The sequence below is a fragment of the Monodelphis domestica genome, chromosome 4 (genome assembly GCF_027887165.1).
Source record: "Monodelphis domestica isolate mMonDom1 chromosome 4, mMonDom1.pri, whole genome shotgun sequence".
Classification (NCBI taxonomy): domain Eukaryota; kingdom Metazoa; phylum Chordata; class Mammalia; order Didelphimorphia; family Didelphidae; genus Monodelphis; species Monodelphis domestica.
Genome location: NC_077230.1, coordinates 85,421,836 through 85,438,131, shown reverse-complemented (window position 1 = coordinate 85,438,131; position 16,296 = coordinate 85,421,836). Strand labels below are relative to the sequence as shown.

The following is a 16,296-nucleotide window of genomic DNA, read 5'->3' as shown; positions in this document are numbered from 1 at the left end:
AAAAGTATAGGATGGCAGATAGATATATGGTTATACCATAGGTTTGTGTGTATGTGTGTGTGAAAAATATATGGCAGATTAAAAGGACTACAAATTTTATATGAACCAATGGTGTGGCATGGAAGTCAAAATAGTTAATGTGATTTTCGGCTATGGTAAGTAAAAACAGTGTCTAGGATCAAGAGAGTAAATTTTGTAGTTATTTTGGTAGTTTTGGTTGACACAGTGTTAAAACTATAGATTAATTTGCACAGATTTTAAACTTTTATTGAATTGTTTCTAGAAATATTTTGTAGGTTTAAGTTCTAGTCTCATCTCAATAGGTTTTATTTCTAGATACTTTATTAATTTTGTAATTACATTGACTTGATTTTTTTCTTCCTGCTTTTGTTAGTAACATGCAGAAATGTTTGTCATTTTGTGGATTTATCTTGTATTCTGTCATTTTGCTGAATTTACTAACTCAATTACTGTTTTCAGTAATTGTCAAAGGTTTTCAAATAAAACCAATATAATGTCCACAAACAAGGATAATTTGTCTCTTCACTCACAGTACTTATTCCCTTGACTTCCCTTTCTTATATTATTGATAAAAGCCACAATAGAGGAGAGAGTGGGAATCCTTGTATTGTCCCTGAACTTATTGTGAAGACTTCCAGTGTTATTCCATTATAAATAATAGTTGCTCTTAAATAATACAAATGCTTTTGAGCATATTAAGAAAAGCTCCTTCTAATGCAGTACTTTTTAGTGCTCTTAGTTTATGCATATTGAATTTTGCTCAAGCTTTTTAGTATCCATTTATACAATCATGTTTTTGTTGTTCAGAAGAAGAGACATAATGAGTTCTATTGTACTTAGCCCTGGCCAGACTAGACTGGAAATATTGGGTGTCGTGTTGCAGGAAGGAGAGTGAAAAGCTGGCACATATGTAAACTTCAGACAATCCTTCACATTCCATCTAAGCATGGGGACACTGTAGGAATCTCACTGTTCCCACCAGGAGTAACCTTCTGATAAGGCTTTCAAAGACCAACCCCCATCCCTATCTACATCCCAATAATTGACTAAGTTTTTGGAACTCACTCTGGGAATAAGCTGTTCTGATTGGTTAAGTAAATGAAGCCTCACCTCAACTCACTTATATCAAGTCAATCCCAGACTATGTTTCACTTTGCAACCAGATATCAAGCCACCAAGGGCCACCCACCATGGGCATCTAATGATCCACTTTGCCTCTGAAGCTATGCTCTCTTCTCCTACCCTGTTATCACTTTCCAGGCCTTGCTATTGTCCTCCGAACAATAATGAAATCAGAACTAGTATTACCAAAAAAGAATGATTGTTTAGCCAATTGTAAAAAAGAAGAAAAAACCCATTTACATTCACTGCCTCCATATACTCTGCTCTTACATGCTGACTTTCTATCATATCGATACAGTTGATCTCTGCAAATTTATCAAAGAACCTTTAAAAAAAGATTCTTATAGATACTGTTCCTCCCTTGACTTCCTTTGTGAGAAAAAAGAAAAAAATACAGCAAAACTATTTAATGTATCAAAAGTTTGACAGAAAACATACAAGCCATATGTTCCATACCTATCGACTCTTTTGCAAAGTATCTGGAAGTGATGCCTTCTCACATTTTCCTCTGTGGCCAAGCTTAGTCATTAATAATCTTATTAGCCTTCAGTTTCAATTGCTTTGTTGTCATTGTTCTCTATATATTGGTGTAGTCATGAATATTGGTTTTCCTAGTTCTGCTTTTTTCATTTTGTGCCAGTTATAATTTTTTTTTGTTTCTCTATATTCATATTAGTCATTTCTTGCCTCCACATAGCACATTTATTTTATTTAGTCAGTCTTCGTTTGTTTGGCAGCTAGGTAGGATGTTGGCTATGGAGTCAGGAAGATATGAGTTCAACTTCTGCCTCCAAATAGTACTAGTAGGGAAACCAAAGGCAAATGACTCAACCTCTTTCAGCCTCAGTTTTCTTATTTGTAAAATGAAGATAACAAGGAAGCCAATCTCAGAGTCATTGAGGATCAAATAAAAAAAAAAAAAGCATTCTGCAAATCTTAAAGCACTATTTCTAGCCCAAAAGTGCTGCCATAAATATTTTGGCATCTAAGAGTATTTCTTTTTTGTCACTGACCTTGAAGAATATGTGGGTAGCGGAATTTCTGGAGCGAAGAGTAGGGACATATAGTCACTTACTTGAATAATTCCACATTTTTATCCATGATGTTTGTGCCACTTCACAGCTCCACCAAAATGTATTACTGTGTCTGTCTTTTCACAACTCCTTCAACACTGATCATTGTCCCCTTTCCTAATATACCATTTGTAAGGTAAAGATTGTTTAGACTTGCATTTCTTTTATTTTTTAGTTATTTGGTGCCTTTTTCATATTAATTAATAATTTAATACTTTAGTTAATAATTTGAAGTTCTTATTTTATGATTTATTTTTTCATGTCTTATGAACACCTGTCCATTGGGGAATAGCTTTTTGTGTTCTAGCTGCCCACATATCTTTAATATTGGGCCATTTAAGACAAAGATTTTTTTTTTCTCAGTTGGATACTTCCCTTATCCCAGATAAATTCATTTTATTAGTGCAAAAGCTTCCGCCCCTCCCCCCCCATAACTAAAAGAATCTCATTTATCTTTTGTATTTGCCTCTATTTTTTCTTTGGTTAAGGACTCCTTTTTCCATACTTGTGAATCTTATATGATCTGCTTATTTTTGAATTGTTTATGAGATGATCTTAAATATTCAGATGGCATATCTGTTTTGAATTCATTAAGGTATATGGAATGCTCTGAACCAATTTTGGCTTTTCAGTATTCCCAGCATTTCTTATAAAATAAGGAGACTGGTGAAATGTCTTTATAATTTAATAAATATTAATTACTCTTTAAATGTTTGATAGTTTTTTTCTATAAATCCATCCAGATCAAGAAATTTTGGGGGGAAAAAGGTAATTTCTTTAGAGTTAGTTCAACTTCTTTCTCTGAAATTGGATTAAGATCTCTCTTAGTTTGGATACTTTATATTTTTGCATTTAGTCTTAAGTTCTCAGTTTTGTTAGAATATAATTGTATAAAGTCTAAAAATTCTTTTTAATTTTTTTAGGTTTGTTTGATATTACTTAGTTCACTTTTTAATTTTATTCATTTGATTTACCATCTTTTTAATTACATTATCTAAAGATATCAATTTTGTCAATCTTTAAAGAACAATCTTTGATCGGTTCTATAGCATTTTTGAATTCTAATTTATTTCTCCTCCAGTTTTCAAGATTTCTCCCATGTTTACTTCGGGTTTAATTATTGATTCAATTTTTAAAATACATATTATGTATAATAATCATCTTTTTAAATTTTTGTTAATATATGCACATAGGGATATAGTTTTATTCTCTGAGGATTGATTTAGTTGCAATCTCACTTTATGATTCTGATTCCTTTACATTCATTATTAACTACTTATGTGATTATTTACAATTTGTCACATTTGTGTCATTTGTTTAGGCTCCCTAAATTTATTACTATTTTGAATTTATTGTGAACTTTAAATGACATGTTAATTTCCCTCACTTTTTGCATTTATTTGCAATTTTGTGTTTAATAGTATATATTTTTGCAAAAGTAACTTGTGTTAAGAAACAATTATATAATTTAGATATTAAATTCAGAAAATGCCATATATTTTTTAGTTAATAGTTTCTTCAATTCTATATTTATCATGTTTTTTTTTTAAACCTTTACCTTCCTTCTTGGAGTCAATACTATGTATTGGCTCCAAGGCAGAAGAGTGGTAAGGGCTAGACAATGGGGGTCAAGTGACTTGCCCAGGGTCACCCAGCTGGGAAGTGTCTGAGGCCAGATTTGAACCCAGGACCTCCCATCTCTAGGCCTGGCTCTCAATCCACTGAGCTATACAGTTGCCCCCATTTATCATGTTTTTTAAAAAAAGTTCTGTATGATTTGTCTGACTCAGTTACATTAAAGTATTCCTATTATTGTTTCTTTATACTCTTGTAATTCAATTTTTCCTTTATGAATCTATGTGTTGACATGCAAACTTAATAATTATATTGGCTTGTTAATGATAATTTCTTTAAGGAAAACATAGGAAACTCTTGTCCAATAGTATGATTTAATTTAATACCCTTATTTTTAAATTAATTAACTAATTAATTATTTTGGTATGTGATCATGCATTTATTCCAATACATATATTCCATTGTGCATCAGTGTTGCTTAATAAATAGAAACAAAAATAGAACATTTCACATCCTCATCATCATTCCCAAAGAACCACAAAATGCTACAGAGAAATCACTTAGGTTCCCTTCTTTATTAAAAATTGGCATTGCTATAATTATTAATGATAATTTCCTACTTTTATTGATTCAGCTGCATAGTAAATTTTGTTCTAGCCTCTTATTTTGATTCTGCCTAAATCTTTGCTTTTTAGATGTGGTGTTTTTAAGCAAATGATTGTGGAATTTTGTATTCTTATTCATAATTTGTTTCTTTCAATTAGATTAATGTTATTTTATTGTTGTTTGGTCTTTTCAGTCATGTCCAACTCTTCATGATCCCACTTGGAGTCTTCTTGGCAAAGATACTGGAGTGGTTTGCTATTTCCTTCTCCAGTTCAACTTAAAGGCTCATGTTTGCATCATACAATATTTTGGGTTGCATTTTGAGCTCACTCCTTTGCTTTTTTAGAATATATTATCCCATTCCTTCTGTGGTTTTTAGTGGGCATGTCTTATGTTATTTGGATTCCCATTCCTAAATATTTAAAGGATTTTCTTCTTGCTCTTCATAGAATTTGTTTGCCAATGGAATAATCATATCTAATGTTACAAGGAAAAGTTAAGTTTCCCTTGCAGTTTAAAAAAATAGGGCATTTTCTTCATGAAGTTGTTCTGTTGATTCTTTTCATTAGTCCTTTATTGTATTCAGAAGTTTTGGTTATTTTTTCTTGTACTATTTTCTACAATGTGATACCAATTTTTCTTATTTGTTGTGTACTTCTGGGAGACTTATTACCTTTAGGTAATCTTAGTGCATCTTTTTTCAAGGTCAATGGCTTTCATTGGTAGACATATAAAAGTCCAGGTGAATTAAATAAATGAATCATTTAAAGCAAAAGACAAGATGAAATGCCCTAATATGCATATCAGGTGAGATCACATCTTGATAGATCATTAGGTATGGACAAGGATGTAGGCTCAACAGGAAGTCTGTTCAGACTGACTGAGGGATAGAGTTATTCTTCTTGGGGTATATATAAATAATTATATTAATTTGGACCTGCAGCAGAAAGAACATTCTAGTTAATCCCAGAACTAATCATTTGGGATGAAAGGAGAGTACCTCCTCTTCCTCCCATACCTTCCTTACTCCTTGGTCCTCAGGAGAGCATATTATGAATTGTGGAAGGTCAAAGGATTGAGACTTTTCAATAATGTCTTAACAGTATCCCTACAATAGCTGTTAAAAACGTGTATCCGGACACAAGGACAGGCTGGATACAAATCTAAATTTCCATAAGGAGTCCATTACAAAAGTGATATCATATTACCTAAGAGGGTTATCTTGAGACTCTAGCAGAAAGACTACAAATGAATAAAACTATAAATAAAGCTCTGAGTTGGACCTCTGACCATTCGGCCTCTAAGCTTGAGTCCACTTTTCCCTCATTCAATGGCCCAGGGCAGAGAGAGATTATAGATTTTGAGTGGGAGGAGTGGTTTGTACTAATTGTACCATAGTACTATTATCCGCCATAGTAAATACTCATTTCTTACTACTGTTTGACTAGCTCATATCAACTGATAATCATGAGGGGAAGCACACAGGTGAAGTTCAGGAGTCATAGTGCTAGAACACTATCTCCAAATCCTCCAAGACTAAGCTCAGAGTCCTAAGAAAACAGAGTAGTGAAAACTTTGAGAATTTGTTATGTGTGAGGGAAAGTTAAGACAATCATCCCATAGTATGTGTTTTGTTCAGATTATGTGTTCTTCTATGTTCATTGACTTTTGTCTTTTTTTTCCTCTGCCATTTCCCTTCACTTCAGTAATTTTTCCAAACCTGGTGTTCATTATGTCATGTCTTTGGAGAAATTAGCCACTATGGATTCATGTTTTTCTAATCTGCTAATTCTTTCTTTTAGAATATTTTTTCTGATTGTTTCCACTTCTTTGTAGCACCATCTTATAGTATCTTCTTGTTTTTACATGCTCTTGTTTTATACATGATCTATAAAATCCAGTAGGGTTCTGTAGGACAACAGGTATTGGTTTGCTACCCTTTGCCTTGTAATGCTTGTTAGAAGAGCATTCTCTTTGGAGATTTATTACCCATCCTTTCTCCTCATATAGTTGATTTATCTGCTTATATTCTAGGTTCATCATTAAAGTTTTCCTCTTGAAATCTTTGGGGCTTCAGTCTTTTTCTTTAATATTCCCTCATCACTTACTTTCTTACTCCTTCCACTTCCACTTCAGGCTAGACAATTACCCTGCCTGAGCCCCCTCCCACAGTGGGGAATTTAATTTTCCCTGGCCTCTGAACCTGCTATAAGGAGCTTCTTAGAGGATGGGACTGGCTTCAGATAGATTCTGATTTCCTGTGGGCTCAATATAGTTTTCACATTGATCTCCTGCCTCCATTCTTCCCTTGGCTCTTATCTTTCCTGTTATAGGTAAGAAGAATAAATTTCTGTCCCTTCTTGAAGCTTTGAGGAAGGTCTAGATGGGTGTTCTGGAGAGTTTCTTCAGCCTTGGGAGTCTCTAACCTAGGAGATTTTCCAGGCAAAAGTCAACTTCATTCTATCCTACTTCTCTTCTAGCTTGAATGTGTGGGCAGAATCAGTGACTACTGTGTGTTACCACAAGGCGGAAGATGCAAGGGGTGGAGTTAGGCCACTAAAGTCTTTGGGGTAGTAAAGAAACCTTTGGGTGCATCCCAGACATAAGCCAGTGGGTCAGGTTTTTCAGTTTGGGTGTCTCTGCCAGAACTTGGAAACTTATGGGGGAGATGTACTTAGTTAGAACATTAAGTAATAAATAATTCACATTTCTAAAACACTCAAGTTTACAAACAAACAAACAAAACCCAACCCCCACCCCAAAAAACCCCTTTCTATATTACAGCTTTGATATGGTGAATTTAAGATTTTGCATAGGCCAAATTATGGAATAGTAGGAAGTTTTTCTTTTGTTTGTTTTGGCTGCTAACAAATATACATGATAAAGGCAGTCTTATGGTATAGGAAAGAGGAGTACAAGAACCTTTTACTCTTCATTCCACTTTTGTGCTTGCACAGAATCATTTGTACCACAGTTCGGAGAGGATCTCTGGTGTGAAGTGGACCCTGTATCCTCAGCTTCCACATAGGATCTATGGGTCTTCTTTGGCACAGCCTGAAGACATGTTTGGAGAGCTTGCAATGTCTCCAAGGCACAAATGGAAGTTGTAAGGAATCTGAAGGCCTAGGTCTGTTAGTCATCTGGGCAATGGACTGCAATTCAGAACCAGGCCCAGAAGGTTGAAATTAAAGAGACGTCTTTAACCTGGGTTCGCTTTGGCTTTGTCCTTTAGCTCTGGTATGGTGTCTCCTAAGCTCAGCTATGACTAAGAAGTGGTGAGCCTTCTATTGGGAGGGAGAGCCTTTGTTAGTGCACCTCTGAGACCACAATAAATCTTAGAAGATAGCAGAGAGATGGCTCACTGATTGTGAGATGAACAGAGTCACTCAGCAAAGGCAATATATCCAGGAGAGATGCTGTGTCCAGCAAAGAAACAAGCTCCATAGTACAGATATACTACTCAGCAAGAAGGAGCCCCAGCAAAGTGTCTTGACATTACCAGAGGATAACAGAGCTAAGCTGCTTTAGAGGTATGTTTCTTCTCCAAATATCAGCTCTGGCCACAAATTTCCCTTATGCCTATGCCCCAGGTTTCTAGGAAGAATTTTCTATTGTTACGTTTAGTAAATGTCTTTGCACTTTGAATTAATGAATTCTCAGGGTGGCTGGTAAAAATGAAAACAATTGGGAACTTTAGAGCTATGGTTTTAAGTGGATGTTGATCCAGAGAGTCTCTCAACTCTGGGGTAGTTGTTCTGGGGGCTTATGTGACTGGGGGGGAGGAGGTGTCCTAAGTATAACAGTTTAGATTTAATGGGAAGCTTATAATCTATCTGGGCACTTAGAACAAAAATGATTTAGGAATACTTAGGCATATGTATAAAACAACACTTTAGCAACTGTTAAGTTCTTTAATATACACTGAACACGTAATTACTCAAAGGATGTAGTTCTGGGAGTCATGATACAATTAGATTAATTAGGGAAGGCTTCCTAAAGTATCTGCATATGGATATAAATTGGTGGGGAGAGAAGATAGGGAAAGGACATACATAAAGGAGGAAGGATACACTTAATTTCAAGATCTGAATACTCTAACTCTCCCATTTTCCTTCCATTTTCCCATAGCATGGGACCATTCTTTGGTCTTTCATAAATCAGAGACTCACCATATCCAAGCTCCCGAATGGCACTGACTTCAATCCCATTCTTGAATTACAGAGGTAAAACTGAACCCTAATGCTTCAAACTCAATCTTTGGTAGTTTGGGTTTCTTTCTTCCTCACAGACTAAAGGGGCCATACTTTCTCCTTCCTTACCTTTACACTTCAGTGGCTATTTTGCAATTTTTACCTTTCCAAACTCTCTGAAATGCAACTCCTCTATGGACAAAGCTATTACCTTTGATTAGGGCCTCCTTACTTGAGTTGCTGTAATGACCTTCTGATCAACCTCTTGCTCTTCCAGGGAAAGGGAGGAACATCCCTTTGTCAGTTGAGTGCCTATTCAACTACCCTATTCATGTGACCTTTTCTTCCACTAGTTTCTTTTTTGAACAAAGGCTAGAATTAGATCTAATCAGTGGTTTTCTTCTCAGTCCATGGCTTTTCCATTATTCTTCACTGTTGTGTTAACCAGAATTAAACTTGTTTAATAAAACAAGTCCTAGCTCAAGCCATAAGAGACTAGTTGACTACTGTTACTGTTGATATAACTAGTCATTTATTGTAAGAGCTCTCCCTACTCCATCTTAAAACAAAAGATACTGACAAAGTACTAGTGATATAGGGAAAGCATGAATTGTATGTTTTCGAACAAACACTGAAAAAATGGATAAGAATCACCAGGCACATAACATTAATGTTTTTAAAGTATTTGTGGAATAACTTTATTATCAAAATGAGCATTTTACAGTTCCATAAGAAAACAAAAAAAAATGCAAGCACGCTGAATGTGTTTAACGAAACACATTACCAAGCACAGGTGTACAGTTTTAACTTGAGCACAATATGAGCGTTATGAAAGCGGTTTGCCTAACCTTTATAGGACTTACTCTGATAGGAAGTACGGATCCGTTTCGTTAAATCTGGATAAAAGTTAGACAGGCCACGCATGCAAAAGTTGTCTTTGGAACATGCCAGAACACCAGCATCAGCAGCAGGCAGAGAAAAGAGAGAGAAACAATCTAAAGTGGAAATAAGTGATGTAATAACCAGCATCTACAACAGCCAAGGTGAAGACACTGCAGCAAGTTTGGTAATCAGGTCAGAAAAGAGATATTTAAGAAAATAAATTAATTTTTAAAATTAAGAGGTGATGGATGGTAAGAAAGCAGTTGAATATTGCTTAGCTGAATAATTTTGATGCAGAAAAAAATCAATGCCCTTCAGTATATATTTCTTCATGGTACATTGTTTAAACTATAACCTATTTATAAAAAAAAAAAAAAACCTTTTCCTCATGAAAAGTAATTTTGAGTTCATCTTTATGGAAGTTAAATTTTTTTTTAAATTAGGGATTTTAATTTTTATTGATTTTTTTTAGAAAAGAATATAATCTATAAATAGTCTGATAGGATTTTTAAGTTTCATCCAAAGTTATAGCCCTTAGAGCCAGTATTTTATAATTGCAACAAAAGATAATTACTAAAATGTTTTACTCTAATTATAAAGGTTAATTCTTAAATCCTTAAAGGTTAAAACTTTAATTAAATTATCATTTTTTATCTTTAGTTATATTTTAGTTAAAATGATCTTAGGACTAAGCTCTGTGGGTAAAGGTAGTCATTTTTCTGGCTACTGCTTAATGTTCTTCAGACAACTCAATGGGACCTAGAGGGGTCCCAATGGAATTCACAGATTCCCTGGTTCCCTGAATTTACTGACTCCATTCTTTTTTATGATTTTGTAAGTTCCCATCCAATTTTGAGAAAGTCAGCTTTCTGCTCTTTAATATGGTGGTGACTTTTGTAGGCTTATTGTACTGAAAGCAAGTACTCTCAGCTTCTCAGAGGCAAAGGCAGAGCCTATATCTGTCTCTGCAAATGTTTGGAATCTTTCATATTTTCTTGAAATTAAAGTAGAAAATTGACTCCACTGTAATCTGGTGGTCCTCATTGCCTTGGTAGAAATGAATACCACAAGAGACTAGGAAGTCCCAAAGGAATTTTTGGAGACATTAACATGGGCCAAAACCTATTCTCTGAAGAGTGTTAGGCAAGTTCATATGGAGAAGGGATTTAGAAATGTCTAGATTCTTTTCTCCTTCAAGAGAAATCTTTTCTAGCATATCCAGATAGTAGCAAAGCACATATACCATAGCAATAATACACATATCCAACAGTGTTGCTATTCTTAATATAGCAACCTGGATGGGGATGGGTGGATATAGCAAAGGCTCTGATAGCCAACTGAATCTTTAAATAAAGCAAGGCAGAGCTTTTTTTTTTTTTAATGCAACATTAGTTGATCTATTATTTCTCCATCAGGACACTCTGTAATATATTCCATTTGCCAGCTCTTCAGAACTTTTTCCCTTTAGAGACTGTCAGTTTGTAGAAAATTCCTGTCATTTGGCAAAATATATTTAAAACTTTAACTATGTTCATGCAATATGAGATACTTGTATGAAAGTTGAGGAATACAGTGAAACATGAAGATATTTTTAAATATTTAAGAACATTAACATTATATGGCTTCAGTTTTAACAACTTAAATAGTAATTAAATATGTAGGTTTTTGACAAGAAAACAAACTGATTTATTTGACCTATAACACACTTTATAACATAGCCATAGTCTCAATTATTTCTCAAGGACTATAGGATAGAAGATATTAATTGACCTCAATAACATACTGAAATACAAAATCTTAGCTATGACAGTGATTTTTTTACTAATTAATTTTACTTATTGAAATAACAAATTATGTTGGCTTTTAAGTTGGCATGCATTTCAAAAGCATCAAAGACAAGAAAGGGGCACCCCCCCCAACAAATAAATAAATCAAACCCACAACCTTTATGTCTTATCTCCTACCTGCAATGAACTGCTTGTTTTTTCGAGGAGACCTTGGCTGTCTTTGGTATGGATCACTTGATCTGTATAGGTCAATGGTTCCCGTGCTTAGCAGCACTGTCTTCTGCATAAAATCCACAATAGCCAATCCATTGCAGTTCCCAAATGCAACACTACAAAAAAATTAAAAAAACAACGTCTGGCTCTAATAAGTTGTAGGTGACAATAAAAAAATGGTAAATGTATCTCAAAGGACAATTTTATAATATAACTAGAAAACATGTAATTGAATTCATTATATCTAAACATTCATATGAGGTGATTCCCTTTTTCCTGTCGTTCAACGGAAAGTGGGTTGTTGATATGGGGAGAAGGGAGGAGTAAGGTGATCTTTCCATTTGATTTGCTGTTCACTTGTTTCAGTCATATCTGACTCTTCACTGAGCTCATTTGGACTTTCTTAGCAAAGACACTGCAGTGATTTGCCATTTCCTTCTCTAGCTCATTTTATAGACGAGGAAACGGAGGCCAACAGGGTGAAGTGATTTGACGAGGGCCACACGAGTAAGCATGTAACACGAGATTTGAACAAAGTCCTTCCTGACTACAGGCCTGGTCCTCTTGCTGCCCCTCCATTTGTCTACAAGTATCATAGAATGTACTTGTTCCGAGACACCGTGCATTAGTTTGTCGAGACTGTGTACTGCTCTGATTACTCGCTTCACAATCTGAATGCAGACTATAGTTATAGAGGAACTATAGTTCTGTCATTTACACAACTGTTCAAGAAGTTTTGCCTATAGTCATTCAAGTGGGAAGTATTTCACTAAATGGCAGAAAGGCCTTTTGTTTTGAATAGAAGTCAATTTTTGAAAGGAATAGTGATCCGAGGCCTTTTATTCAATAGAAAACCCAAATGCTAACTTGCTAGCTAAGCATCATTTAAATTGTCTCTCAGGGACTATATGTATTAGATATAGGCTTGTGTATGAAAAGTGCAGAATCATTGTTTGAAATAGTTATGGTTTGGTACTGGATAGAAAGTCAGATAAATATCAAGTAAAACCATTACCCATTCACGCTAATGCTTGACTTGATTTACCTGGCTGCTCCCCAGTTTGGGTTCAGTTATATTAAATGGTTGAGGCCTTCATGTGCCAACTAGACTCCCCTGACAGCAGGTAGCACAAAGCTACAGGGCAGATATCTTGGTTCCCTATCAGATATGGCACAACTCCTCTATTCTCTAGCCTTTCCTTTCCCTCCATGTTTAACATACTTTATTTCTGATCACTAAAAAAATCTGTGCTTTTCAAAAAACAATCTCATTTCTTTCTTAGCCAAGTATCTCCAGGAGTTGGTTAAATTTGGGTTTTCTCAGTTTCCTACCCCATAGTTTTCTTTTCATCATCCAAGTCTGATGCCCCAGAGTTGTAGTTTACAACATTTTTACAGAGGCTGATACATTTTAGTGTTAAGAGACAGAAGAGCAATTCTTAGAATTCCCCTAAAAATTCTTCTTTCAGATGTTTTCTCTAGAAAAAACACTTCCGCCATTCTATTTCCATTATGTTTTTACATAGAGTCGTACGTCTTTATAAATATAGGTTTGTAAAAATATGTGTGTGTGTGTGTTCATAGACCCATAGAGATCAATGGGAAAAGCAGGAACCTCTATTGTAGTAGCAAAATGAAGAGTCAGCTTTAGAGTCAGGAAGGCTTGAGTTGAAGTCCTACATCTGACCTATCCTGGCTATGTGATCCTGGGTCAGTCATTTAGCTTTTCAGTGCCCACTCTAAGACTATAAATGGCACAGCAGGTGCAGAACTTAACTGACAGAGGAATTTCTTTCTTGGGAGTACCTCACGTGAATCGCAGGCCTAATTCTTTCACTGTAGGAAATATTCACATTTAAATTTTATCTAATATAGTCCATGAAACTTTTTATAAAAGGAGGTCTGAGAAAAACATAGCTAGAGTCAGAGGAAATGGTGACAGAGAAAATAGTTAAAAAACTGGAAATCATTCACAAACTACCCATTATAATGATTTAGCATTGCATATATCTATCTGTACCTGTAGGTATATAAATCTATATTTATTTTTTGTACACATTGTGATCCTGTCCTAAATTCTATGAAAACTCAATTCCCGGAAGGAGGAGGGGAGAAACCTGTTGTAGTAGTTTACTGATTAATTATCATATATCACATGGTCATGGAGTTTATGTTATAGACTAGGACAAAGGTTGGAAACTAGCCAAAAGAGGTGGTATTCAATTTATAAACCTGAACTTCAAGGCAGACTGGAAAAAGCTGGTGTGAAATCTGCCTTTATTCAAATCATGACCTTGCTGGGATTTCCGGAAGTCACAGAACAATCTCAGGTTCTAGAGGACAGCTCAGCTGGCACAACAGTATAGAAATACTAGAGGTGTTTACGTTGTGCCTAAAGGAGATACCTTCAAATTACAACTACTAATATTGGTAAATATAGGTCTGTGGCTCTGTTGTTGTTCAACCATTGCAATTGTGACTGACTCTTCAACACCCCATTTGGGGTTTTGTTGGCAAACATACTGGAGTGGTTTGCATTTCCTTCTCTAGTTCTCTTTACAGATGAGGAAACTGAGGCAAACAGGTGAAGCAACATGCCCCAATTTGAACTCAGGAAGATGAGTATTTCTGACTCCAGGACTAGTCCTCTCTCCACTTTGCCACCCAGCGCCCTTCTTTGGTTCTAGACCAGGGGTTCTCAACCTTTGTAATGCCGTGACCCCGCAATGCAGTGCCTCATGTTGCGGTGACCCCAAACCAAAAAATGATTTTGGTGGCTCCTTCAAAACTGTCATTTTGCTGCAGTTCTGATTCGGAATGGAAATACCTGATATGCATTCTGTATTCTCATGGCTACAAATTGAGAGGTTGAGAACAGCTGCTCTAGATGGATGGAAAAGGTATGATCCACAGGTGTGCTCTATAGTAGCATTCCAAAACAAATAGCTGAATATTGAAATAGTAAGCTAATTCAACTGGTATTTTGTCCGCAAAACACCAAGTAGTGAATTTAACCAATATTCTTTCAATGAAAAACTAACTCATTTTGGGATGTAGCCAGGGATCCAGGTTTAAAGTCTCTAAGAGCAGATTTAAAAGTTTTCAATCTTAGCATTTACACCTTGGCAACTGGCACATTTACACCCAGGAAATAAGGAATCCAAAAACTTGGATTGCTATTCTGTTGCTATTCTGTTGCTTAGACTTTAGAAGTGATGAATAAAAGGCTAAAAATGCAGATTGAGCTTAAGTATGTTGTGAGCATATTTTGAGGGGAGGAAATTCAATTTTTAAATGTATACCAGAATGCCACTGTAATATAGGCTTTAATTATCTTCTTATTGTGGGCATGTGACATACCTCCATGAAGGCTCTATTTGAGAATAAGTATTGCATTTGAAAGTACACTATCAAGTGAAGGGTATTTGTATTTGTATTTGAGAGTATCCTCTTTTCTTCCCGAGGTGTCATTCACACAATAACTGTGGTCTTCTTGGTAATTATGATGTAACAATCTGGTCAGCTGCATGTGATGATATGATTTTCACCAGTTACACCTGGTTTATTTCCTTAACATGGATCATCTAAATTCCAGAACCCTGAGATGTTTTCCTATTGTCAACTGTAATGGATTTATGCTGCTTGTAGTCTTGATGTCTGTAAATGAATTTACAAATCTATTCTTGTTTTGGCCAGATGTTTCAGGTTGTTTTCAAACTCTTTTTATTTTTTTGTACATCCACAATCTAGTCCTATCCCACTCTTTCATCTCCTAATCCAATATCAAGCACCCATTATTTGCCAGGCATTATGCTAGTCTGGGGATACAAAGACAAAAATAAAAATTGTCCATCATCTTGAAGGAATTTAAAATCTACTCAGGAGAATATATAGCGAGAAACAAATATAAAACAGACACAAAGTAATTTGGAGTTTGTGTGTGGGAATATGGAAAGAATTCATGTGAGGAGGCATTTGAACTAAATAGAGATAGGCAATTTATGAGAAAGGTGAGAAGAGGGAAATTCAAAAAAATGGCAAGGCATGGAGGTGGGAAAATGGCATGTTGTTTGCAGGGAATAGTAAGCACATTAATTTGCTGGAATGTGGAATATGTAAGGGGGATGCGCCATCAGTGCAAAAAGACAGACTGATTGTGGAGAGCCTTAAATGTGGAGGGAGTGTTCTGGATCTGTGCTATAACAATATCAATTTGAAAGATGTGTGGAGGGTAGATTGGAGAAGGGAGAAGCTGAAAGTCAGAAGACCAGTTTGGAGGCTATTGCAGTAGTCCAGGTGAAAGGGAACGAACTAGTATAGGATCTATATGAGCAGAGAATAAAGAAATAGAGAGAATTGACAAGATTGATTGGATAGAGAATATGAGGGAAATTAAGTGGTTGAGGATGACTATGAAGTTTTGAGCTGGAAAGATAGCAGTGTTTAATATCAACAAAAGGAGTAAGTTAGGAGGAAAATTAGGTTTTTGGGAATGTTCTTTATACCAAGAAGTTCTCCTCTATTTTATCTGAAAATAGTTCCCTCAACACTTTTTAGAGTGTTTAAATTTGTGTATACTTGGTCTAATTGACCTGTTATCCTTTGTTTCTTTAGTGCTAATTCAGCTTCCTAATGTGATATTCACTATGATGTGACATTCCAAATGTGGTGGTTCTACTGTCATTGATGAAGAAAATAATTTCTATAGAACTCAACAGATTTTCTGCATTTTCATCTGTGTTTTCTTTGTAGCCTCATTCTTTTTTAAAATTAATTTGTTTCAGTGAACAAAAAGTGATCTAAAGCATTTTTAAAAACATGGCTATT

General features: G+C 35.3%; 1 protein-coding gene across 10 annotated transcripts in view; it reads right to left on the bottom strand.

Moving 5' to 3' along the window:
• STXBP5L (syntaxin binding protein 5L) overlaps positions 1-16,296 on the bottom strand; it is a 469,360-nt gene that overhangs the window by 95,351 nt on the left and 357,713 nt on the right. For 4 of the 10 annotated variants that reach the window (XM_056793510.1, XM_056793513.1, XM_056793514.1 and 1 more), the window contains exon 19: positions 11,434-11,585. In XM_056793510.1, coding sequence (XP_056649488.1) covers positions 11,434-11,585 — 152 coding nt within the window. Of the gene's footprint in view, positions 1-9,450; positions 9,583-11,433; positions 11,586-16,296 lie in introns of all 10 variants that reach the window. The other 6 variants (XM_056793507.1, XM_056793509.1, XM_056793512.1 and 3 more) reach the window with 2 other exon arrangements.